General features: G+C 42.0%; 1 protein-coding gene across 2 annotated transcripts in view; it reads left to right on the top strand.

Annotated features, from left to right (window-relative positions):
• met (MET proto-oncogene, receptor tyrosine kinase) overlaps positions 1-27261 on the top strand; it is a 52860-nt gene that overhangs the window by 6882 nt on the left and 18717 nt on the right. For both annotated transcript variants that reach the window (XM_088287259.1, XM_088287258.1), the window contains exons 4-13: positions 2658-3666; positions 4377-4574; positions 16206-16409; positions 20105-20230; positions 20337-20513; positions 22294-22451; positions 22821-22938; positions 23517-23653; positions 23996-24160; positions 24777-24876. In XM_088287259.1, coding sequence (XP_088143385.1) covers positions 2659-3666; positions 4377-4574; positions 16206-16409; positions 20105-20230; positions 20337-20513; positions 22294-22451; positions 22821-22938; positions 23517-23653; positions 23996-24160; positions 24777-24876 — 2391 coding nt within the window. In that variant the 5' untranslated portion in view covers position 2658. The remainder of the gene's footprint in view (positions 1-2657; positions 3667-4376; positions 4575-16205; positions 16410-20104; positions 20231-20336; positions 20514-22293; positions 22452-22820; positions 22939-23516; positions 23654-23995; positions 24161-24776; positions 24877-27261) is intronic.

Raw genomic sequence — 27261 nt, 5'->3', positions numbered from 1 at the left:
TTCACTATTACGGTGTATATTCATAACTTTTTCTTACAACCACCTTATAAAAATACGTAATTTTTGATTGTATTCAAGCAACTGTCATGTTATATTATCTATATTATAACTTGTATATTTAATTTTCGTTGTTAAGTTTTGTATATTTTTAGGAAGTGGTTTAATATGATTGATGGTTACACAGATTTTATTTTTTATTTGCATAAAAACATGCATCATGTAGACCAATATTTATTATTTAGTGGCATTTTTTAAAATTTTCTTTCTTCAAGTGACTGCATTTTTTGGTCCGTTTTATTTAGGATTTTTTTCAGTTAACTATAAACAAACCCATATTAAAATGGTCTGGGGCCCCTTGGTGCGTATTGTCATTGGGCCCTCTGCCCACCTTCCTGATCCCTGGACATGGATGTCATGTTTTTTGGGGGGTGTTTGCATACCATTTACATTTAAATATTAAAAAAAAAAAAAAAAAAGTTGTCATTTTCCTGATGGCCATGTGGGGCGCCTCTCAGCCTTCATCTTAACAGACAGTAGTGAGTCCATCTGTGTCCCTCATGCTAAGCTAATGTGCTGCTGTTGTTTTGATGCCTCTCACAACCACATCAAGCGCAGCCAGCATGCAAATGCACATTTTGCAAATTCTACAGTAGCACCGCAAAGCTCCAAAATACAGCCCCCTCCCCTCCCCACAGCCCCTTTCACCCACCCCACGTGCCGCTATTGAGTCGCCGAGTGATTTATCATGTCCCACCAGGGTCCGAACCCGCCTCTTTGCTTTTAATTGAGTTAATTGTAATGGTTACCAGAGGCCTTACTATATTAAAGGCGAGTGTGTGTCTGGTTTTGTAGCCCCTTTCACGCAGACGTCCCTGCAAAGTGGGTACATCCAGAAATTGATTGGATCCTCATGCCTTTCACACAGAACACAGTGAAGGCGGGATGTTCGCATGTGTGCTTTCACACAGAGATTTGGCATCCCACAGTCAGATAAGATTTGCTTTTGGCGTGATGCATGAAATAGTTGTCAGACAGCGGCAGTTGCTTTCAACACAACAGGACGGCACAAGTGAGCGTTTATCTCAGCTCTGTCCGGTGTCATGGATCACCTGACACACAGGCATCCTTTTGGCAGATTTTCTTTAAGTAGTTTCGTTGTTAAAGTTAAATTAACTGAATATTAACATTAATAATAATGAATTCAATATTTATTTTTTTTCTAATTAGATTTTTTATTTTTGACAATTCTGTCAAAATCTGATATTGTATTTGAATTATTCCTTTTATTTTTTTGCCCAAATAATTTTTTTTATATTATTTTTAAAATTGTATATTTACATAGAAATTTCTTCTAATTATTATTTTTTTTTAAATGTTGGAAATTACCCTAGAAATAATTTTTGTGAATTTATTTTAAATGTTGGCATTCATCAGAATTTCTTTTTGAATTTTGATATTTATCTAATTTTTTTTCATTTTTTATACAAATCTGCTTTTGTAATTTTATCTTTTTTTTGTAATTTTGGGAACTTTCCAACTTCAATTAAATAATGATGATTTCTGTCCAACTTTTCATAAGAATATCTTAGTTTTTCAAGTTTTTTTGTTTGTGTTTTGAAATTTCGATTCATGATCAGATTCTATTTTTTAAATATGTAAATTCCTGTAAAAAAAAAAAAAAAGAAATTCTCTCAGAATTGAATGATGATTCTGTGTGGTGCGAAGGTGTGATGGTATAGTGTGCATTTTCACAAAGACACGATCAAATCATGATGATGACGTCAGTGTTTGTTGTGACGTATTTAATCCCCCCCAAATTTGTTGGAGACTGACAGTTCCTTTCAACACAACAGAGATCGTGTCAAACTGCACACCTCTGTCCCGACATCGTGAAATATCCTTCCCCACATCTACCTCCTTCCACCACTCCGTGCCTTTCACAGCGAATCCAGCAAAAACGGACGAGATGGTGACGTGTGCGCTTTCACAAAGCCACGGCATCTCGCCATTCCCTAATTAGCTGAGGTCATGTTAGCCACACAAACACAAAAGTCAGTTTGAAAGCCAGCGCAGCTTATGATTGAGCGGGTCGCGACCCTTCCAGGCTGGACCAGCGCACGGAAACCCACCACACACTGTGGTCTCGTTCAGCTCCTTCACTCTACGACGTGCTGGTCACACGTTCCACGTTTCTCATCTGATCTCTTTTGTGATATTTTTTTTTTTTGGGGGGGTGTGGGAGGGTGTTCTACTTTTTGGTGCTCCACTTTTTGTGTTCCCCTTCTGCAAGTCATTTTTGGAATGCCATATTTTTGCGTTCCACTTTTTTTGTGTGTTTTAAGATTGCAGTTCTTTTTGAATTTCACTTTTTTATGTTCCTCCCATTTGTGGTCCACTTTTTTTTGTTTTCTATTGTTTTAATGTGCCATTTTGATTTCTGTTTTTTTTGTCTTCTACTTTTTCTTCTCTTGTGTGCCCCTCTTTTTTTGTGTTCACCTTTTTGTTCCACATGTTCTCTTTTTGTGTTCCACTTCATATGCCCTTTTTCATTCCTGTTTTGTTTTCCACTTTTTGTGCCATCTGTTCTCCGCTTCGTTGCTTTGTACTTGTTGGCGCTGTACTTTTTGTGTCTCACTTGTTTGTGCTTTTGTCATCAGGATGAGCCTGCGCTTCCTGCAAACGCTGCACACGATTTTGCTGTTGTGGTGGTCCCTACGGTCTCCCGGCGCTCACGGCCAGTGCAACGAGCCCTCCGAGTCATCCAAAGTCAACCTCTCATCAGAACACCGTCTCCCGACGTTCACCGCCGACTTCCCGGTTCAGGATATGGTGACGCTGGATGGCCTGGTCTACGTGGGCGCTGTCAACAGGATCTACGCGCTGGCACCCAACTTGACCAAGCTCTCCGAGTACCGCACGGGGCCGCTGCTCGCCAACGAGACCTGTGGGTCTGGCGGCGCCGTCGGTGCGGTTGACAACCACAATTTAGCGCTGGTGGTGGAGAAGATGTACGACAAAGGCTTGTACAGCTGCGGCTCGGCGGACAACGGCGTCTGCCGCCGCCACGTGCTGGACGACGACGTCAGCCCCAAGACGGTGGATGAGGACGTGTATTGTTTCGCTGACAAGGTGGGTCCGGGCAGGGGGAGGCCGGCCGACGCCGATGTGGTGGTGGGCCCGTCGGGCTCACGGGTGCTCAGCGTGGAGAGCAACATCATTGTGTTCTTCGCCGGCAACTCCGAGATTCCCGGTTCCGGAAAGCTACCCGACGGCGCGACCCGACCCCGCACCGTCTCCTTGAGGAAGATGAAGACCAGCCAGGACGGGTTCACCTTCTTCTCCGGCCTGTCCCACATGGATCTGATCCCGTCGCTGCGAGGGAAATACTACCTGCGCTACATTCACTCCTTCCACAGCGGGCCCTACACGTACTTCCTGACGGTGCAGCAGGTGAGCCGAGACTCGCCGGCGTTCCACACGCGCATCGTGCGGATGTGTTCCTCGGATTTGGTCATCCGCCGCTACGTGGAGATGCCGCTAGAGTGCATCAGCACCGACAAGCGGCGCCGGCGGCGCTCGGCCGAGGACGACAAGGTGTTCAACCTGCTGCAGGCGGCGCATGTGGCCAAGGTGGGCGATGACGTGGAGCTGCAGCGCCACCTGAAGGTACTGCACTTATCGTAGCTTTACTCAAGAATTATTATTTTTTTCATTATTAATTTTTGTACCGTGGGAGACTCTAGTGTGCCAAAGTAAAAACATGCATGTAAGGTTCATTGAAGAAAAATGCTCTGGTGTGTTCTTTGTGTGTGCACTGTGATTCACGAGCGACCAGTTCAGTATATTTTTTTAACTTTGAAAATGAATTTGTTTTTGTAATTTCATTTTCAACTCTTGAAAATTTCAATTTGAATGTCTTTTTTTTTATAAATCAGATTATTTTTTCTTCCCAATTTATTTTTGCAACTATTTTTTTTAAATTAGTCATTTAAAATGTTTCATCCAATTGTTTTTATTAATTACATTTATTTTGAAATTTGTCATTCGAAATGTTCTCACGTTTCATTTTTCAGTTCATTTTGTGAGAATTTTTCTGTAATTAATATTTTTTAATTCGACATATTTAAAAAAAAATTAAAACTTTATTTTATTAGATTTTTCTTTTATTGATTTAAATATTGAAACGTTGCATCCTATTTTGCTTATGTAGTTTTTAAAAAAAAAATAAAATTAAATTTTAATTTCTTTTTAAATTAGTTGATGCTATTTCCATCCCAATCTATGTTGACAATTTAAATTTTTATTTTTAATGAAATTAAATCATCAAATTTATTTTTGGAATTTAAATTTTTTATGATTTTCATTTTTTTCTTAAGGTGGAGGAAGGCGACGACGTGCTCTTCGCCGCTTTCGCCCGCGGCAAGCCCGACTCCAGCGAGCCCACCGCCAACTCGGCCGTGTGCGTCATAAGCATCAAGCACCTGAACAACATGTTCCACATGTACATGCAGAGGTGCAACACGGTGGACCCGTACCACTTCACTGGTTCCGATGACAGGGCCTGCTACAACATGGTGAGTGACCCACACGCATGCTGCTGGATCGCCTATGACGGCAAAATGTCCGTCAGCGGGATTTTTCAACACTTTTATGGCTTTGCATTTGCGTCTTCTAAGGCAAAAACACATTTGCTCGAAACAACTCTAAGGGCCAGTACAATTCATTACAGACTCAGTCACACAAGTGTAAAATGAAGGTAACCACGTGCTTGATTGAAAACATTCTTGAAAGCTTCAAAGTTGCTGCCGCCGTATGGAAATGTTGCTATTCAAAATGAATGGTCACAAGTCATATGCTAGAAATGTTTTTAAAGCTTATTTATGTGCTGCTGGAGTGTAGCCTAAGAGGACTCCCAAATCCTTTTATAGCAGTTTTATCTTCCGGGATCTGGTCCTTGATCGCACGGATGGAATTTAGGAATTTTTCCACTTAAGACGCGTGTGGATGAAAGAGCGAGCACGAGTTCAAAGTGCAACGGCGTTTGCTGTGTCAACCATATTTGGTGCAGATACCTCGAGGTCCCCCCCCCCCCCCCCCCCAAAGCATCCATTTTAGGACAAAGTATCACGGACTGCAGCCAAAGCTTGCCGCTGCCGTCGGGATCAATCATGTGACCTCGAGGACGCCCTGTCATGAGGGGCCGAGGGGCATTCCTATACCCTTGACAAAGCCGTTTATTTCCACTGGACATTTACAGCCACTTGCTACACTGAAGAAGCCCACATCAGCCCCTGACAAAGCCACCAGACCCCAAACCAATCAATGCATTATGTGAAGTCTCGGTCTTTGGCCCACTGGTATTATTCTTATCTGTCTATGGATGCTTTATGGTTTCAGAAAAGGCTTTGTTGTCTCATGTGTGACGAAACGCTACAGTTGTCAGTCACTACAGGAGGAGTCAATGTGTGTCCGTCCAGGTGCAAGGTGACTCTAACTGACTCCGAAGGACTCTTTGGGGGTCTGGGTGTGTGGACATTTGGCAGGGAACAACTCGGGAAGGCGAAATAAAGAAGGCAGCAATATTCTGTCTGTAGCACAGTAAAAAAAAAAAAGACCCCACACTAACATATTAAAGGCATTTAATAATAATAATAATAGTGAAGAAACGTGTAAATATAAAAAAAAATACAAATTTCAAAGTAACTATAAATTCCAGCTTTTCAAAAATGAAAACAACAAACAAAAACAAAAAAAAAAATAGAAGAAAATGCCCAAAGAACAACCTTTTAAAAATAATGAAAAAGAATTCCCGGAATTCCATCAGTGGAATTAACAAAAATTGAATTTCAAGTGCACCACTGATGAAAAGGTAAAAGAAAAGTTTTACACAATTATACACATATGCGGACAGCTTTGCAAAATGTGAAAAAAGTTAAAAAACAAAACAAAACATGTAAAAGACGTTTTGACAAACAATATGAATCCACAAAGTAACCAACAATTAAATATAAGGAAAAGCAATTATTTTCTGAGTTCTGTTTTTTTGAGGACTGTACATCTTTTGATGCTTTTGTTGTTGCAAGTCACGTGACCCTCGTCAACCTTTTACAAGGATGTCGGCCGTTGGCTTTTACATCCAAGTTCCTCTTGGCCAAGCTGAACACCTGCCACTCTGCTTGTTCATCTTAACGACATCCCTTTGAATTATATTGAACTTGTATCACACTTTGAGTGTGAGGCAGACTTCTTTCTTCAAGTTTACTGTCAGTCAGTCAATCAAACGCAAAAACACAACACACAAGAACCAAGGTCGGTTGTTTACTTTATTACGCAATACATAGTGATTTATTTATTTATAGTGTTTTTCATTTTTTTATCTTGCATTCGACCGCGGTCCTTTTATTAAAAAACATAAAACTAAAACTAACACTAAAGGTTATAAAAACTAAACTTCAAGTATTTTCTAAATAGTAAAAACGAACAAAATTAACAGATTTTAAAAAGAAAATCCATCTATCATCCGCACTGCGTCTCCTCACAAGGGTCGCGGGCGGTCTTCGGGCAGTCGGCAGGGTACACCCTGAATTGGTTGCCAGCCAATCGCAGGGCACACAAAGACGAACAACCATCCGCACTGCGGCAAATTTAGAGTGTCCAATCAACCTGCCACGCATTTTTTTGGAATGTGGGAAGAAACCGGAATACCCGGAGAAAACCCACGCAGGCACGGGGAGAACATGCAAACTTCACACAGGAAGGCAGAACTGGACTTGAACCACGACCTCTGCGCTGTGAGGCCATGGCGCGAACCAGTCATCCACTGTGCTGCCATACACAAACAAGCATTCACAGTGACTGACGAATGGTCAGAGCGTGGGATGGATGGTGGAATGGGGAAGGAGAGACGGTTGGATGGATGAATGGGAGGAGCTTGGTATGGACAGAAGGACGGATGCATGGATGGATGGGTGGATGGAAAGACAGAGAGAGGAAGAGATGGAGGAAGACGGCAGGTGAAAGAGAGGAAGGGGCGGACAGACAGTCTGAGGGAGGGATGGTCGGAAGGACGGACGAAGATAGGGGGAGGAAGGATTTTCCCAGCCTTCCATTGGAGTTGCTGTCCGCCAGCGTCCGGAAATGCTGCGGATGATCGACAATCGACTAAAGCTTGTTGTCCAGCTCGCCAAATCTATTCCATTGCACCGCATCGAAATAATTCGTGTTTATAATTGACAGTAAAAAAAAAAATAACAAATTGTTTACGACCTGTCAGGCGAGCAGCTGGCAGGTAGTCGCCGGCCTCAGATATGATAAGCGGGCCTCATAAATTCATAAAGATTGTCTGGAGACAAGACACGCCAGTGCATAGAAACTTATTTTTGTCGTGTTTTTTTTTTGGGGACTGAGGAAAAAAAAGTTCCAGTAGGAATCTGGCGAGCATTGAAAGCACAGCGGAAAAAGCACGTTTGAAGTTTTTTAAGTGGCGGTTGTCATCGCCAGCGAGTCTCCTAATTCGAGTGCATGATGGATGTTTTTAATGATGACTCACACGTTGCTGGATGTTGGGGCAACAGACGAACAACTTTTATTCAATTGAATGAAGGGGAAAAAAAGAGGTCAAATGAAGGAAGAGAAACACTGAGTTCAATTAAATGAAGAAGTGGAGTAAACGAAAAAAAAAGAAAAAATAAGTTTTTAAAGCTCAACTAAATAAAAAATTTCTAAAAAGTAGCTAAAAAATGATAAGGAAACGGTAAAAATGAAGCTCAAATAACTTTTATAATAAAAAAATCACATTTAAATGTATTAAGAAAAAATACAAACAAAAAAAAGAAATAAAATTTAAAGTAAAAATAAATGAATCAAAACTAAATAAAAATACAATAAAAGCGCAAATAAATCAAGAAAAAAATGTAAGTTAAAATATAGAAATGGTTACAAAAATAAGCTAAAATTAATAAAACAAACAAAAAAATTCAACGTCAAATCAACTTTCCAAAAACTGCCCCTAAAAACTCAAATAAATTGAGAAAATATAATACAAAAATACATAAAAAAGTACTTTTTTAATTAAAAAAATATTTTTATATTTAAACAGTCCAACGAAATGTGAAAAATGGCAAAAAAGGAAATCATTGACATCAAATCCGAGTGACTTCTTTTACACAATTTTTTTATTACCATGAGTTGTGATGAGGAAAAAAAAACACTCCCTCCCTTCTAAAGGGCGTTGTTTGTTTTTCGGGACAAGCTACTAGTGCGCACGTGGTGTCAAATGTCAAGTCTCAAAATGTGTTTTCATATTCCTTATGTGCATTTCATCCTATTAGGAAACACGCCGGGCCAATCCATCACAGCCGTGCTTGCGTCTTCCTCATAATGAGAAAGGATCGTCACCGGCGTGAAATCAATGCCTTGTCTTATTTGCTCGTGAAAAGCGGGGGTGGCTTAATTAAAATGGCCGTCGCTCAAAATGTGGGACTGCGAGCATACGGGGTGCCGTGTCATAAATCAGTGGGGAGATTGAATTTAAAAGCAATCAGCATTTTCTGCTTTTTCTGGCAATCCATGCTAATTGGATCGGCGCTTTGACCTCACATGTGGATGGGGATCCGTTTTAATTTTTTATTTTTTTTTCTTGTAGGAGTTTTTGGAATGTGGACGCTCAAAGCCTCGTGGGATGAGAGAATGTATTTTTTTTTTTAAAGCTATTTGAGCATTTGTGTCATATATTCACCATTTCATCGTGTTTGGGGTTATGTTTGACCTGGTATGCAGTGGAAGCCCGCAAATTCCAAAATCTTTAAAAATTTTGAAAAGAAAATCTGAAAATATGTTACGAGTATGTCGGGGTCCACTGTACCCTCAACGTCATTTATTCACTCTGAAATTTGATGAGTTTTCCTGTTGGTCTTTCCAAGGGTCATGGTGAGAATCTTGAAACCGTTAAATGGTCAAAAAATTGTGCATTCATAAAAGGGTGATGATCCAGTGAAAGGTTTCATCTCATTGGCTGGTCCGATGATTCAGAGGCGTGTGTGGACGTCATGGCGATGCGTGCCCGAGCTGGTGCTTGCACCTGCAGCTGTGCCGTCATTAAGCTTGGTTTGCGTTTCTGCAAAGCAGGTGTGCGCCTTGCCGAGACGCTATCTCATTCATGAGCTAAGCTAAGCGTGCGATCGTCACCGCGAACAAAGCGCGCACCCATTATTTCCACGATGCAACCTTGTAGCAATCGTGAGAATTTGATGTGGTGTTTTAGTTTCTTTTGCGGACTATGATTTTTTTTTTTTTTAAATCTTTTTCTTGGTGGTGCGATGGTACGCCCCGTGGTGCACCTCTGATTTCCACGATCGCTTGCACATTGCTTTTTAGCGATTGTAAAAAATTCTAGTGATGTTTTAGTTGAACTTGCACACTAAACTTTATGTCTTGATTAACTACATTTTTTAGGGGTGGTGTGGTGGTACGTCCCTGGGCTCAATACCGTCAATTTTTAGCAGTTGTAAAAATGTTTGGTGCTTTTGTTGAATGGGCAGAAATACTACTATTTCGACATAATGCCTTTATTAGCGATAAGATTTTATTTATTTTTTTAAGGGGTGTGCAGTGGTACACCCCTGGGTTGATTTCCATGAATGCTTGGACCTAAATTTTAAGATTAAAATATGGCTGTATTATATGTTGGTAGACGGTGCAAAGCGTGGGGGATTGTGGTTGCCCACGTTCATGAGCAGACTTGCAAAACTATACATGATGCCTTCATTAGTTTGTTTTGACAATTTTTAGGGTGTGTGTATGTGCGTGTGTGTGTGGTGTGAAAGGGGTGTGTCAGCTCTCCACTTAATCCTGGAGCAGACAAAAATACTTGTCGTAGTTGCTGTCATGACAAAAAAACTGTATTAAAACCAGAGTGGCAAGGCTAAATCAACAACTAATCGAATAGAATTAATCAATAGTTAAATTGATAATCAATTAATCGTTTAGAGACGTGCTTAATTAGAATTTTTCCAAATCTCGCAATTTCGGCCTCTCAGCAGGAAATATTCCCAGATTTTTGTAGTCCCCCATAAAAGTAGACTTGCTATTTATTTATTTTCTTCCAAAAAATTTTTGCACTCTTAAATTGAAATTAATGTTTTTATCCGGTTCATCAAAAATAATTTATCGATTACTAAAACAACGGCGACTCACATCCCCAATTAAATCAGGGATCCCATAACGGTGGAACCTGCACCCTCGATCGTGCGTCAGCGCCTTTATTTAAATTGCAGGTTTACATATTTTAAGTTGCTATAAATATTGAGACCTTTTTCATTTTGCAGCATGTGTGCAAGGCAAAAACGGGGTGCGCTGTGGCTAAGGCATTATGGTTTTGGATCCCAGCATGCCCCGACGTGCCATGCCAGCGTTGACGACAGGGCAGCGGTGCGGGCGGCTCCTCGGCAGGCACCAAAGAATGAATGTTCTTATCCCGTCTTGTCCCGTCCTGTCCTGCTTTTGTTCCACTTGCTGCATCTCTGCATCCATCTCCGGTCACGCTACATTAACACGCTGGAAAACACCAGCTACTGTAAATGTGAGATTGCGCAGTACAGTAAACAAAAACTGTTAACTGTGTCAATGCTGTTAAGTTTTGACATTTCAAGATGAGAAAACTGCAGCATCCAATCAGATTGTTTTGATGTCATACCATATACTGAGTTGCACAGCTATTGTCACTTTATATCTTAGAATTATAATTGGTATCAGATCATGGGTACACTTTAAAAAAAATATGGGTTAAATAGGGACAGACTCAACTTTTTGGGTTATTCATTGAACCCAAAAAGTTGGGTCCAATGAATAACCTACAAAACAACAATTGTTTTGCTTGTATTGAATAAAACCCTTTAAATGTTTTTTTTAAATACAAAACAACCCAAATTGTTGGGTAAAATGAATAACCCATAGAACATTTTGTTTGTATGAAAACTCACAAAAAAAAAAAATTAAATAAAATATTTCTTGTTTCGTGGGTTATTCGACTAACCCAAAAAGTTGGTCCCTCTTTGACCCAATTTGGGTCAAATGAGTAACCTGCAAACAATGGATGGATGGATGTTTTGGTTGTTTTTACAAAAAATAAATAAATAATAAACGTTGGTTCAAGTGAATAACCCACAAAACAATTTGGGTTGTTAAGTGCAAAACAAATCCCCCAAATAGTATTGTATTGTTAAGTGGGTTTTTCATTTGACCCACATTTTTGGGGTAATAATTAAACCCAAAAAGTTGTTTTTGTGTGTAGAGTGTAGAAAAACAATAAGCATCCAGTCCTTTTTTTTTCCGATCTTGGAGCTCTGTTGTTGGTTAATGGTTAGCTAATGATGTAATCGATGAATTTTGACACTTTCTCTCTTTCGTCCGATTTTTGTCATGTCCGCAGGCATTTCCCGGCTGTTTTTACACATGAGCTCACAGCGTGGCTCCCTTTTGGTTAATGATCAAACCCGGGTGTTCGCTTTTCTTTCTTGTTGTCCGAGAACAAACGGACAAACGGACCAATATGTTATCTTTGTTCCCCCAGATAACATGCTTAGCAGTCAAACCGCAAGCTGTCGGCTTTGATGGGAAATAAGCAGCAGCCAGATGCACAACCTCATGAAGAAAAATATTAGGGGCAAATGTTAATGTTTTGGGGTATTGGATTTAATGTTTGGGGTTCGGGGTCCAAATTAGGATAATACAAATAGATTAAAAAGCGAAGTGTGGAGAGGATCTGTCACTGGGTTTAGAAGTTTGTCATAGACTTTAGAATGAGGCTTTGAAATTAGCATTGACGGTTCAGGTGGAGGTCAGCGTTTGGGTCGAAGGGTCAAGTTAAAGGTGGTGGAAGTTAGACAGTTTGAAGGAAAAAAGAAAAAAAAAAACACGACAGGTGTTATCATCCCATCGTCACCAAAACTCCCAAATGAAGGCCGTCCACTTTTGCTTTTATTCGCCGTCACGTCGTCCTCTCGCTGACATAGGATCTCTTTCATTCCCCGTGCTTTGAAAAAGTTTCTAATCACAGAGTCCGGCTCGGCGTGCAGGCCTGTGGCCGCCGAGCTTCTACCCCAACTACTAATTGAAAGCTTTGCATGGACGCACGCACGCACGCACGGAGACGTGGGAAAAAGACATGACAAATGTTTCCTTGACGATGAAGCCGCAATTAAGGCAACCAACTTTTCGTGATCTTTTCATGTCTTTCGTGCACTTTCACTGACTTTTCTCTCAAGTACGATTTGCAAAAGTTTGATTCCACCTTTCCACCAATCACGCTACTTGAATAATCACTCATGGATTGCTTTATCATGACGAGTAAACTATCGGTTCGAAAGCTATCCGATCCAATTCACTCTGCGGGAGGGGGGGATCTCAGGATCCGAGGTCACATGGGCGCATGTTTTGACAGTCCGGCAAACATCTGCTGCAGACATCTCATTCCAACGTAATCCAGCGCAATGCCAGCACCCCTTCTCTGGGTGTGTGTAACCGAGGCGCACACACACACACACACAATGCATCCCAAACATGACGAGCTGTCTCATCTTTAATCCTCCTCATTCTCTGCGATGCCAAAGGAGGAAGGAAACGGACGGTAACGCCGTCTTGCCAAACTATTGATGATGCACTTTCCTGAAAAGAAAATTTTTTTTTTATGAAGACAAACTTGTCCTTTTGTGCTTTGTTACCCAAAAAATATTTGGGACTTTCCTGAAAAGAACTGATAGACATACACAGGCAGATATAATTCAAAACTAATTACATACTTTTTTTTTTTTTTATTCATCTATGGTTAAATGTCCCACTAGCAAACAGTGCACAAAGCAAAAGTTTTGCATTTTGTTGATCCCGCCCCTTCATTTGCATAAACAGGAGTTCCAAGGAACCCATGCAAACTAACTCAGCGGCTGTGGACTTTTTTTGCATAAGCAGGTTCCAAGGTTCTGGCTCTTGCTTCTGAATCTTTGTTATAATTCTGACTTGTTTGTCCAAGTCATGATGCGTATGATAGGACGACCGGGTTTCGATCCGGGTCAATCGAGGTTCATTTCTGCGAGGGAGAGTCGTTTGGTGGATGTTTCTAATGGCGATCACATGCTTGACTGATTAATGAATGAACAAGTGAATGAATGAAGGAGTGCACTTGGCTGAGCAGTGTTTGATGGATCTGCCCTCGGGAAGATTCCGGTGCTCCCGAGCAGAACCATCCATTTTTTTTTTTTTTTGTCAGTGACCCGCTGACATCGCTCATTTGCTGTCGGAAAGTAATACGAATGGAAAAGTTCCGGAATACTCAAGAGTCCCTGTAGCTACAATAGTCTTCAGCCGCCACTTCATTAGGTATAGCTACACATACACGGTGAATAAAAAATGATGGTGCGCTCTATTTGTCTTTGGCATGCTAGCAGTCCATTTCCTGGTTGTCAGAAACCGGCGTGAGATGACTGGACACATGGTACACATCTGTAAGGATTCAACTGGGGATAGTCTTCTAACAAAAGTGATATTTAAAAAAAAAAAACGTAGCTAGCTCAGCTAACTAACTGACTTATTAGCTAACGGGTAACCAAACTGACTAACTAATTAGCTCAATAAATAACTGACTAATTAATGTGGCAAAAGTTCTTCTCTTCACTACATTCTGCCAACCAACAAGTGGTTATCGCGTAAAACAAGCTGGATCGCACCAAATCGTTCAAATTAGCAACACTTGGTCAAAGTTGTCGCTGTATTCAGGAAGCCACATTGTGTCCAAGCCACTGTTGGGTCACCGGCCAGTGCATCGGCGCCATCGGGCAGGGCGCCGTCGCCTTGTTGTCAACATTTCTTGACTGACACTAGCGCAAATGACAATGGCGGCGCACGTGCCACAACAAATGCGCACGTACAACTCCGAGAGTCGAGTTGCAGATGGACGTGTGTTGAGGGACTACAGGTGGTCATTTCACTTTCACGCACGCCCCCAAGCTAGCAACCTCTCCAGTTCACTGATCCCCAGTTCAAAGGTCACCCATTCCAGTGTGTCCATCGCCACCGACTTTATTTCGGTTGAAGAACGCCAGCATACTTATTGTTAGCATTTTAGATTTGATCAATTTTCATTTGTAATTGCATCCGACTAGATGTTTTATTGCACACACTTTTAGCAATCTTTCACCAATTCTTTAGAAATAGTTCCTGTCTACAGGGCAAGATATCGACTCTTAATGGGTATTTATGGACCTTCGCATGGTCCCTACTCAGGTAGCTAGCTTTCTGGATGTTAGCATTTCACCTGTTTCCATGTAAGTGGCTCATCCATTCGTATTCAAAATAGTACCTCACTACCGGGTAAGATATAAATTCCTTGAAGAGTTAGCTTAGCACTTTTGCTACCACAGCTATTATTTTTCGCTGTTAATTTAACAAGTGTTAACATGTGAGCGTTTGCTTAATTCTCATTAGAAATGAAACTCGACTACAAGGCAAGATATAAATCAATTTTGGATCTATCTTGGGACTTTTGCTACTCAGGTAGCTATTGTTCTCTCTGTTAGCAACTGGTAGCTTGTTGGCGTTTGATCGCTTGTTATTCGGCCTAGTACCCAACTTCAGGGCAACATATAAAGTCCTTCTGGATCTGCCTTAGCACTTACCGTACTCAGGTTGCTATCTTGCGCTATGTTTATATACCACCTGTTAGCGTGTTAGCAGTTTCTCATTAGAAATAGTACCGGACCAAAGGGCAAGATGTATGTTTAAGATGAGAGGCTGCTTGAGCACTGAAATGGACCCTTGACACGCAACGTTAACAGCCACCTTGAGTGACAGCCAATGTTACAACCATCCTGAGTGAGAAAATCCATAGTATTGTTGTCCAGACATTAAAAGTCTACATGGGGTCATTTTTTTTTTTTTTTAATAACATCCCTTGTGATATAATATCATGCTAGCAGCTATCTGCTTTCATAAGTAGGGGGAGGTTGTGCGAGGCCTCCGAGCTGCACTAAGCCCCCCTTAGCTCGTCTTTCATCAGGCAGCGCTCGTAACGGACCCGTGGGTTGTGATGCATTATGGGAAATTGCGAGGGCCACTTTTCCGGGAGCTTGGCTGTGGCCCGCTAGCTTCTTGTTGCGTCTGCGCCCGCTGGAGCGTCGAACGAATGCACTGAGCAGAACATGAGTTTGATGTTGAAAACATCCCCGCAACCCTTTTACGCCCCCCCCCCCCCCTTCTGATCTCTTTGTGTTTAGTCATGGCCTTCAGCAGTGGGCCTTGGCTTTCATTAATCATTAATGACCCACAAGGGGGGCTCTTAAGGTCCTTGACCTGGCCGCTTGACCGCACCACAGCTTTGCTTGTTTTCTCAGCTTCGCTGCATCATGACCTGGGCACGGCTACACAGATAAAACGGTGGTGGGGAGGGCTGTGGGGGGGCTGTACAGGTACTGGAAAAAACATTGACCTAGGCAGGGTGGGCAACTTTAAAAAATGACCCGTAAACTGTCTGCTTCAAGCCAGAGTGTCAGTGTCACGATGTTTTTTAGGAGTGGCTTCTTGAGGCTTCTGTGGGTTACCGATAGTTAGGCAAGCTTACCGAATTTCATATTGCTAAGTAAAACTGGTCACCAGGTTCTACCCAGCTGACAAGTTTGTCTTGAATGATCCCTGGATATTCCCATAATATGGGACATGATCTCTGGTCTTTCATTTGTTTGGCTTCTTGTTCGTTTAATGTTTAATATTCATGAAGCCTTCCCAGTTGTAATAGTTGACTTCTCGTCGTGTGTGCAACTGCACCTGTGGATCTCACATTTCTCTCAGGTGTGTCATGTGACTGATTAATGGCGCCGGTCCAAAGTGTTCCCCGCTTTCTCTCGCTTTTTTTCCCCGTGTGTCGTCACCGTGGTCCCGTCACCGCGGGGCGCCCATGTGAGTCACCGTACACCCCGCACTTAACCGGTCGCTATTGTCCCAACTACAACGGCACCCCGATTGGGTTTCACTTTTTACACCCGCAGCCATTCGCGTGTAAGATGATATGGCGGGCTTTAATGTCAAAGAGCATTGGAAGCCCACAGTGACAAAAACAAAACACCGGAGCCTTGAAAAAAAATGAATCGTGCTTGACTTCTTTTTGCACTTGTATGACAGAAAAGAATGTTAAAAAAAAAATGTGTGTCGTCTCCCCGCAGAGTTCGTCCTACGAGTGCGACCCGCACGAGGGCATCCACGAGGGCAAGGAGGGCAAATACCGCCTCCAGGTGACCCAATTTGTCCAGCGTCTCGAGTACTGGCACAAGGAGCTCACAGGAACCCTGGTGACCTCCATCAAGGTGCTGCCCGTCCACGGACACGCTGTCGCCTTCCTGGGCACCGCCGACGGACGCCTCATTCAGGTATGAGGACCTGGGTGGTACTTTGGAAAACATATTTGATTGGAACCTTTTAGTACGAGGTAAACTTCTTGGTTAAGTATTGGGGTCACATTGCTGACAGGGTACTTGGTACTGGTCCAGGAAACTTTGACGCTAATGGTTTTGGTAGCTTAGCAGCGTGTTTCGACATCAGGAACGGAACCACGGAAGTCTGGACCGTGGATACTACTAAGACCTTTGTTCTGGGGTAAAAAAAAATGACATAGCTCTCTGGAGGGACCATTTTTTGGAGAGGTGCAATGCTGGATCTGGATCTGATTGAAACCTACAGGCACCAAGAAGTACTTGCACTGTAAGAACTGCCGACTACCTGGACTGAAGGAAGTCACTTGTCCTAATCTTGATATTGTACGAGTTTATGGTGGTCCAAGAAGACATTGCTGGGAGGTAGTACTTCCGAGAGGTCCAGGAAGGAACAGGTCCTGGAGTCGTGAACATATTTGATCGGAACATTTTCGTTCCACGGACTTCAGTTTCCAACTTCAGCTGGAAATCTCTGATTGGAAAAAAACAAAACAAGTCATGCCCAGTTTTTGTGGATGGCAGCCCACAGCTTGACGTCTGCTCAGTGAGGCTCCCGTGTTGCTCCACTCACATTATGTTTGGCGTGTAGCGTGCACAAAGTGCAGCTGTTTGTTGGCGTTCGCACCTGCTGCCTTTCTTTCAGCAATTTAACGTATTTGAGTCAGGAAGTACAAGTCGCTGTTGTTAAAGACATTGCAAGTTCGAGAAGAGTCTTGCTCGGCAAGTCAGAAACTTTTGCCGCCATGCTGTGCCTTCAGGCAACGACCAAAACTGAAATCTGTAGTGCTGCCCATCTGTCTAATAGATGTGCCAGATTTCCTAGTAATCGGATACAAATCTATCGGGAAGTTTGTCTTTGAAAGACAACTGGAAATAGCCTAAATGACTCGAAATGGAGACTTCCTGTGTCTTTTAAAACACGACATTTTTTGTGGGTCTACATATCATAGACAAGCCCACCCCAAAAAAGTAAAAACTCCGTAGGAGTAGAATTTTCCAAACGTTTCAAGCAAAGCATCCCTACAAATAGGTCAAATATATCGGCTGTGTGTCTTTTTTTTTTTTTTGTGGCTCTACTTACAAAAGACACGCCTACCAAATTCCATGTTGAGGTGAAATTAACTTCTGGGGCAGAATTTTCAATCAAGTTCAAACAAAAACGACAGACTTTCTGTCTTTTCAGGCTTGACTCTTTTTTTTGTGGTGGTACTTATGATTGACTTACAAATCTTATATTGCTAAGCGGAACTAGCTTTGTGTTTTTCGATTTTTAAGTTTTTCAAAATTTTCTAAAACTTTTGCACCACTGAACAAATAGCAACATGCCAACTTTGCAGCAATGCTCCACCCACACTCAATGAACAAATCACAAAGATTTCTCCACTGCAATATTTTCTGGACTATAAGGCGCACCTGGCTATAAGCCGCGTTTTTTTATGTTTGCTACATATACATTGTATGAGCCGCATAGTTCAAAATCTCGGAAAAAAGTAGCGGCTTATAGTCCGGAAAATACGGTAGTCACGTCTACATTCTCCCAATTTGGTTGCCATTCGACAAAAATTCTCAAAATTTGCAGATGTGCAAAATGAGCTCCAAATAGCCGCTTCAAGACAAAATCGCATCTGATGGATTGTTTTATTGATGTGTCTTTGTTTGTCCCAATACTTTTGCTCCTGCATGGCATCGACGGACAGTTAATTTGAAAGGACAGCTGCCGGAGAAAAACACACAGCAACAGCTGCACGGGACCCTCGCTGAGTTGGGAATGTCGTGCGAGGGAACGTGTCAGCGAAGACCGCCGCTCGCCCATTAACGTGCCGATCAGCGTGAACACCCCCCATGCCCCCTCGCCCCCCCCCCCTTCAACCTCACCCCATCACGGGCCACCACTCCCGCCTTCTCCCATTGGCTATGCCATCCCGCCCTTTTACGTGCAGCTGTCGCCTTTTCCCAGCTCGCTTGCGCTTCACCAACACGTCAGCTCATTTACCTTCTTCTCGCCATTTTGTTAAAATAATTTAAAGTCATGTTCACAAGCGTAAATATATACAGGTCAGCATACAGTAAATTGATTAATTAGTCAAGTCAGATAAACCCACACCGCAGCGTAGAAGTCAGAGAGGGATTTTTTCATGATTATAAAAGAAAACTGAAATGAAAAATGTGATACACAAATGCTACAAATATTAAAACAATATTCTATGTGCAACACAATAATGAAAAGAGGGACATTATAAAAATGATTACGACTGGCTTTGTCAAAGTACAAGCCTTGGAATTTGGCCAAAATGGCAGCTCTTGAACCAAAATGGCCTTCACACTGTTCAATCAGGGGTCCTTGAAACTTTTTTTCGTGTGTCCTTTCATGATAGGAATGTCCGCACAATTTCATTTATCCATCAGGGAAAACAATTTTTCCCAAAATATTGAACAAAGTCAAAGCCACAAAATTCACTTAAAATTCCAGCTCCAAACCAAAGATGGTCAACTCTGTGGTCAGTTTCCGCTAGATTTCCTTGAAACTTTGAAATTTTGAGAGCAGGTGTGGTTTTTTTTAGTTTTTATTATTTGGAAAATGCTTTGTTTTCATTGTATTAGTTTGAGTTTTAGATTTTTCCTGAAGTCTAATATCGAAATAAAAATCAATCATGAAAGTTTACGTATGAAAAAAAATCAAAGGACATTTTCGCTATGAATTTAGTTAGTTTTGGTGAGTTTCACAAAAGAAATATAAAGTTTCGGTTAGTTTTCATTTTTCAAAAAACATTTTCATTACTTTTCATTTGCTATCATAAGAATGGTTGCCAACTGATTTTCTCGAGTGAATTTTGGGGGAAGCCATGTTTAGGACCTTTAGAATACATACGTTGGTGACTTCTCTAAGGGGGGGGGGCGCGTTTTCTGACTAGATGCAATTGTCTCCATACTTCCTCATTCTCACACTCATTGTCAAGCGTGCGACCTCCCCAGCGGTTCAGCGTTAGCTTTGCAACAGTGAGAATAATGGCCGCCTGGAGGAGTTAATGGTGGTGTGAATTACAGCTTATTGTATTAGACGGGTTGGGGGGGGCGGTTGTGTGTGTGTGGGGGGGGTGGGGAGAGGCTAGTGTTTGCCGAACAAACACTGCGACCGCTGTGTTATTCCCACAGTGGACTCGGACCGAAGCCGAGGGGAGAAATGTTTCCTGAACGCGGTGGCGGAGAGTCCGCTCGAGCAGGAAACTGAAATACAGAAAAAGCTGACAGCTTCAAACAATGAACGACACTCACGCCGTCTTTTTGTCGTTTTGCGCCCAGCCCAGGTGGTCGAGAGGTCGCCAGTTCACAACACGAGATCTTTGTCCCATAATTATGTCAATTATTGTTTTTTTTTTTACCCTTTTGAATCGTCCTTTGTGACCCTTTGGCCTCCGTAATACAGTCCAATTGCAGATTTTGTATTTTTTGTGGCACAGATGGAAACGAGAGATCTTAGAGGTCTTTTCCTCTTGTAAATGTTGGTCAATCTCTGGTATCTGTGTGTGTGTGGGGGTGTGTGTATTTGTGCAAGTGCTCGTGTGTTTCCAGAGTGTGTTTTTGTATGCGTTGATGCGTGGTGAAGTCACGTGGTTCTTTTGCGTCTCGTCCAGGTGCGCTTCTCCCGCTTGGCCTCACCGCACGTCAACCTGCGCTTGGACTCGCAACCCGTCACGTCCTCGGTGGCTCTGCTCGACGGCCAGGACGACGGGGCACTGCTCGTGGCCACCGGCAACAAGGTGACGAACATCTGTTCTATGTTTGCAACTGGCAGAGGACATAGTCACTTTTTTTTTTTTTTTTTAACAATTAAATTTGACTCCTCCAATATTTGAATCTTACCAGATCACCAAAGTGCCCCTGATTGGTCCGGGCTGTGGTCAGCTGACGTCGTGCACTTCCTGTCTGCTGTCCTCGCGGGTAACGGAGTGCGGTTGGTGCGAAGGCCGCTGCACCAGAGCCCACCAATGCCCCGCCTCCTCCGTCTGGACGCAGGACTACTGTGCGCCCGTCGTCACCGAGGTAACTGCTACAGGAAGTAGCCTGTACCTCGACGTAACTTGACATCGACAGTAGCGTCAAAGTAACAGGGAGTAACTGGGAGCCAGAAATAACTTGTGGTAAAAGTAGTACTAACTTAGTTATTAACCCCAAAGTGACTTGAGGCAGTAATGCGCTTAGAAATAATAACCGTAGGTGCGAGATCGCATGCAAGTAACTAATGAGTTACTTGAGTTTTTTTCAAAACGAGAAGTGACTTGAAAATAACAAAAATATTAAATAAAGTAGATGTCATTTGTTCCAGGGAGTAACTTGAAGTAAATGAGCAACCGACAACTCACCGGGAACTTGAGATAAGTCAGCTAGAATTGACTTCTACCGGAAAGTAACTTGAAGAAAGTAATGGACCTACAAGTAACTCGGAGTTACTTGAGTTAGTAATTATTTGCAGCTACAGCGGAAGTAACAGTAAGTCATCTGCACTTAGGTGAGACGAAGCCACAAGTGTAACCATGGCAACCACAAACTGGAGTTCTCCCTTGCACACTACGCGTGCATAACGGACTTCAGGATGTCTGTCCGTGTTTGATGTGTGTCGAGCGCTGTGAAGCGGCGTGATGCCGTCCCAAATTCTGTTCCCGACCATCTCGGATGACCTGCGTGTGGAATGCTGCTTTGTGGAAGTGTTTGGACAGCATTTCATCACGTCGTATTCCGTGGCGCGGTTCCAGCTCCGATGGAGCTTCCCCGCCGACGCCGGTGTTGTTCTTGTGTCGTCCGCGCCGAGCGAAGATCGACACGCCGCTGCTTTCTTAACGGCCGCGAAAGAACTTGGGAAAACACTTTTTATCCTTCTTTTCAGGAATGGAATGTGCATCCGACATCAAACGCAACACCTGCACAAGCCAATCACATCCAAGTAAAACATTTTTCGTGTTTGGAGACCCACGTTCCATTTTTTTCCGTTTTTCAGATGATATTCACACATTAATCATGTCATTGACATTTCTAAATGTTACTGTATATGGACAAAATACTTACTGCAAGTGGGAAGTAACTAAGAAGTAACTTGAGTACCCCAAAAGTTAAGAACAGGAAGTTACTTCTACCAAGAAGTAACGTGAAGAAAAAAAATCCCCATAAAGGACGTAACTTGAGGTGGTAAATCACAGGGAGTAACTTTCCACCTGATAACCTTTATGTAACTTGACGGAGGAAGTAGCTTGCACCTAAAAGTAACTTGACATAGGAAGCATCACAGAGGTAACAGGAAGTAACTTGCACCAGAAAGTACGTTGAGGAACACGCAAAAAAAAAAAAAAAAAAAAAATCCTGGGTCGTTTTCCTTTTTCTGGGTAGCTGTCTGATTTGAGAAGACTGGGTTACTTTTGCGCAATGTTGGGTTCATTTCAACCCAGCACATTGGGTCGAAGATTTGAGCGGCTGTTTGCTATCATTATTTTGATAACCTGCTAACCTATTTTTTTATCATTTTAAACTCACCAGTATGAGTAGTTTGAATTATTTTATCTTTTCCCAAAATACTGGGTCAAATCCTCAACCCATTGCACTTGGTTTAAATAACCCAGCATTGGCTTGGTCCCTTCTGGACCCGCCACTAGGTTCGCTACATCCTCCAATTTGGGTTACTTTCGCCCAAGCAGTCCTTCCTCTCCAGAGTGTGGGAAGTAACCCAAGAAGTAATCTGTACCAGAGAGTAAACCAACATGAGAAGTAACCCAGCAATTCTCTCTTGAAAGAATCCCAAGGTCCACTGTATGTTGTGGTTCCATTTTCTCAGGTGTCTCCGTCATCTGGGCCTCTCCGTGGCTCCACCGTGGTGACCGTCTGCGGCCAAAACTTCGGTTTCGACCGGACGGAGAGCTTCAAGGCGTCGCTTGTGAGTGTGGAGCTGGCCGGCGCCCCCTGCAAACTTCCCAGACAGGACAACCTCAACAGGTCAGTGTGTGTTGATGCGACAAAGAGGTCCTATAGGAGCAGCTTTAATGGAGCTTATTGTGTGTGTGTTAAAGAAGGAATGTTAAGAAGCCCCCCCAGAATCCCCCCCCCCCCCGCCCCGTCCCATCCCAGATTTCCACATTCAGCACATGACTCCGCTAAGTGGAAAATTGCTGGGAAAAAAAACTCAACATCCTGACTTCCCGCTCTTGTTTAAAAAAAAAAAAAAAATCCACCAATTAAAAAGCCAAAAAAATAACACAACTATAAGCACTTTCCCAGTTGCATTCCTCCAGAACGTGATGACGGTTATTGGATTAGGCGCATACTAAGTCTTGTGTCTTTGGGGGGGTATTGTTGTGTTTTTAGGTGGACTGAGATGCAGTGTTCCCCCGTCTTCGCTGGGAACTTCACCCCGTCGGGTCATGCCATCAAGGTCACCAGTGGGCACAAGGTCGCGCACATGGAGGGCGCGTTCACCTTTGTGGTAAGAGGACGGGCACGCATCCGTAAAAGTCTTCTGACTCGACTTAGAAAGTGGCATTGTGAAGAAGTAAGAAGTGATTTTCTTGTGGATTTGTTTTAACCCAGAAATAACATGAAGGTAAAGTAGTGCAAGTCTAAATCGTAATTGTATCCGGAAGCTGCATGCATCTAGATGTAACTTAAATCTAAAAGTAACTCACCATTTTGAAGTAACTTGAACCTACAAGTTACTTTCATCTGGAAGTATCTTAAAGGTAACGTGAACCCCCAAAATAATGCTTTGCAATAAAATATTCTATGTGCCTTCCGTAGTCGAAACACGTGAGAGTCTGGCTGTGAGCTGTAGCTGACAGCAGCTCCTGCTTGAGTGGGACCATTGTAATTTACTGTTCAATAAACGGCGTTGCCGACTGGCCGCTGTCCTCTCTCCAATGCGAGAAAAAACCCATAAAAATGAATGCTTAAAAAATATGATATAGCGGTGGAACACTGTAACTTTTGTGGAGAAATAACCTGAAAAGTACGCTATAAGTAACTTCGATCCAAAACGGGTCCTTTAAGTGTGAAATCTGAATGCAGGATCCGGTGATCGACAAGATCTTTCCGACGTTCGGGCCCAAATCCGGCGGCACCATGCTGACCATCACGGGGTCTTTCCTGGACACTGGCAACAAACGAGAGGTTACCGTTGGCAACGCAGCTTGTATAATCCAGAGGTGAGTAGCTAACTTCACACGCTAATGACCCGATTTGATGCAGTTCTTTTTTGCGGGTTCGAGGAGCTGTAGACGCAATTAACTTTCAATAATAAATTTCCCCTTGTGTGCACATTTTTGAAATGCCAGAAACAATTATGATCCCAATGTAGTCTGTTTGGTCAATCAACTTTGGAGCTTCTGAATGATTGAAGCAAGGCTGATAAACCAGTCACAAGAAGGAGTCATGCCAGATCACCTATGACAAAATTCCATCTTACTCTACTGCTACAGCACTCGCAATCTGTTCGACATTTGCGATCTAAGTAAGCAAACAAAGCTGTAAACTTTTGTCGCCCACAGTTTGTCGTCGAGCATGCTGACCTGCAAGACGCCTCCTCATGGCATCCCGTCGGCGCAGCCCATCAAGCTGACGGTGGACTCTGTGGAGCGCCACGCCCCCTCGCCGTTCACCTATAACCAAGACCCCCTCATCAACAGCATCCAACCGTCACGTTCCTTCATCAGGTGACACACTATTATTATTATTATTATTATTATTATTATTATCACCTCCAACAAGGAAGGAAGTACATCTTAATTAATTTGAAATTTAATTTAAATTTTGATTCCGTATTTCATCCATTCAGTTTTGTATCATATTTAATTACATTTATTTCACGTTTAATTTAATCTCGTTGCACACTTGAGTACAATGACAATAAAGGGATTTCTAATTTCTAATAATTTTTTTTAGTTTTTTAATTTTTTTAATTTTCATTTGATTTTATGTTCAACTAAGTACTATGACCACGACCACAACTATTATGCAATGTAATGAAATTCCTTGTAATTGCATCGCCATTTGGTCCATGCAACTGCATTTAAGGTCGGTAGAGAGACAAAATATGATTTAAATTTAAATTCACATTTTATATGCGTGGTGTGTTTTCTTCATCAAAGTCGACTTTTGCTGAGTGCGAATGTCTCGTGACAATCTGACAGCCCGAAGAGGAAGTGCGTGGGAGGTGACCAGTGGCTAAAAGCCCTAACGCTAACAGCTTCGAACTCCCTGCGGGCATCTCGCGTATCTCCACGCTACATCGATGCTAACGCTAACCTCCGCTTGCCTCCCCCCCTGCAGTGGAGGCTGCACGCTGTCGGCTCACGGCTTCTTCCTACAGTCGGGCCTCCAGCCGCAGATGGTCCTCACAACCGGGCAGGACGCCGTCGTCTTCCACGTGGTGAGTACTCAAGTTGTACCCACAGGAACATGTGCGTATTAGATTTTTTTTTTTTTGTTGTCCAATCAGATTTCATATTTCGAGTGTTGCCAAGTCAATGTAATCTTCCCAGAGCCTTCCCAATCAGTATCATTTCCAGAATTTAACCTACAGTGTACGCTATATTAGCAGTGGGACTGTTTGTTCAACCAATCAGATTTCAATCCTCGCAGCCTCAGTGATATCATAATTTTTTCTGTCGTCTTGTTGGTTGGTCCCGTTAACTTGGGGTACGATACCGATAAAGTAACCTGGAATTAACCTGAGGTTAGGATCTAACCTAACTGGATGGAGAAATCAACTGGCACAATGTTGTAACTCAGTAAGACTTCACCTACAAAGTAACTGGAAGTAACTTTAAATTGTAAAGTAATCAAGAAGTTACTTTCAACTTTATGTAACGAGTGGTAGAAATTAACCTAGAAGTAATTAGTGCCTGGAAGTAATTTAAGGATAGGAGGTAACTCAGAAGTAACTTTTACCAGGAAGTAACATGAACCATGTTTTAACTTGTGGTAAGAAGTAACCGAGGAACTAACCTGGAAGTAACTTAAGGTTTAGAAAGTAACCAAGATGTAACTAGTCGTAGGATCTAAGTTGAACCTAGAAGTAGCATCTGGAAAAAATAACCAAGAAGTAATCTACTAATTTGCACCAGGGAGTAACTTGATTGTCAGAATTATCCTCGAAGTAATTTGCACCAAGTGTGTAACTTGGGGGGTTAATAGTTTGTAGCTAGAAGAAACTGGAAACCGGTTGAAAGCAACCAAGAAGTAATGTGTACGAGGGAGGAACTCGAGTGTCGGAACTATCATTGAAGTAACTTGCACCAGGAAGTAACTTTAACCAATATGGAAGTTGGGGTGACACGTTAGTAATCCAGAAAGTAATTTGTGGTTAGAAAATAACCATAAGCAATTATTGCAGAAAATAAGTTGGCACTAGAATTAACTGGAGTTACAAAGTAACACAGAAGTAACTTGTACTAGGAAGTAACTTGGAACTTGGGGTAAAACGTAATTCAGGAAGTTCCCTTTATGTAAGTTGAAGTTCGACATGAACCTAGGAGCAACTTGAACCAGGAAGTAACCCACACCAAGTTGTAACATTGGATCGGAAGTAAACCAGGAAGTCACAAGTTAGTAACTTGCACCTAAAAGTAACCGGGGGTCAAAACTAATACAGGAAATAAACTTGTGACATGATAGCACCAAAGAGTAACCCAGTTCTGTTCCTTGTGGTTTCTCCACTCACTCCAGCTGTCAACTTACCTTCAGACCTTTCAGTAATTACTCGCAAGGAGAACTTCCCGCTGAAGAGGCAGCATGCGCTTCTGAAGAAGAATAGCAATAGGAAAGGAAATGAAGTGTAGCCTAGCGCGTGCGACGCATGGAATTGTCATCAGAAGGTCCTCACGCCCACTTGGAGGAGAAAAGGCTCCAGTGTGTTGATGTGGACGGAAAAGAGCTGAGCTAACGTTCGATGGAAGCGCAAAAGACAGGAAACGTCTGCTCCGCTTGTCATTCAAGTCCAGTAGCTCGGCAAGGCCTTCAGGATGCTCGGGACTTAAAAGTACTCAGACATCACACGCATGGACACACATGGGCGAGTCAGGGCTGCGTGAGAGCGCGTCATGCGGCTTTGGATGACAGTAGATGCACATGTCTTAAATAGCCAGAGTTTTTTTTGTGCTGAGATCAAACGCCCAAAGTTAACTAGCGAAAAATATTTCATTGTGAAATAGTTGTTTCAATGACGCGGAATGAAATAATTACATTATTTCATGAGCAATTTATTTTTTTGTTTGCGATTTTCATTCATATGAATGAATGCCTTGTAAACAAAAATAATAAATCAAATTATTAACTATAATCTGAAATTATTATATTAATGAAACATAATAAAATTAAATTATTCCTTATGTAATTCTCCTTCCTTTTTCATCTTGACCATTTAATGTTCTGGTAATACAAGAACTATTAACTGAAAAAATTAAATTGGATTTAAATATAAGGAAAGTAAAATATTGAATTTTATTTTAAAATATTTATTTCATAACCATTTATCTTTTTGTTTCATGCCAGAATTGTTACTTTCAATCAATTAAATAAATGAATGATATTAGTAGTATTAAAAATTTTAAACATTCTTTTAAAGAGAATTTTGAAAGAATTCTTACTCGTTGTATTAATGACGGTAAGAAATGTCATTTTAATTTGCATGCCAACCTTAAATTAAAATATATTATATTTATAATATGTATATAATATATAATTATATAAATATATAATATATAAAATGATTCAACTTTTTATTCAAATTAAAATGAAAATATATCTATTTAAT

The sequence above is a fragment of the Idiotropiscis lumnitzeri genome, unplaced genomic scaffold (genome assembly GCF_059441095.1).
Source record: "Idiotropiscis lumnitzeri isolate Australia: NSW breed Sydney's pygmy pipehorse unplaced genomic scaffold, RoL_Ilum_1.0 HiC_scaffold_35, whole genome shotgun sequence".
NCBI lineage: Eukaryota > Metazoa > Chordata > Actinopteri > Syngnathiformes > Syngnathidae > Idiotropiscis > Idiotropiscis lumnitzeri.
The sequence above is the reverse complement of the archived record's forward strand: the minus strand, read 5'-3'. Positions and strand labels throughout refer to the sequence as shown.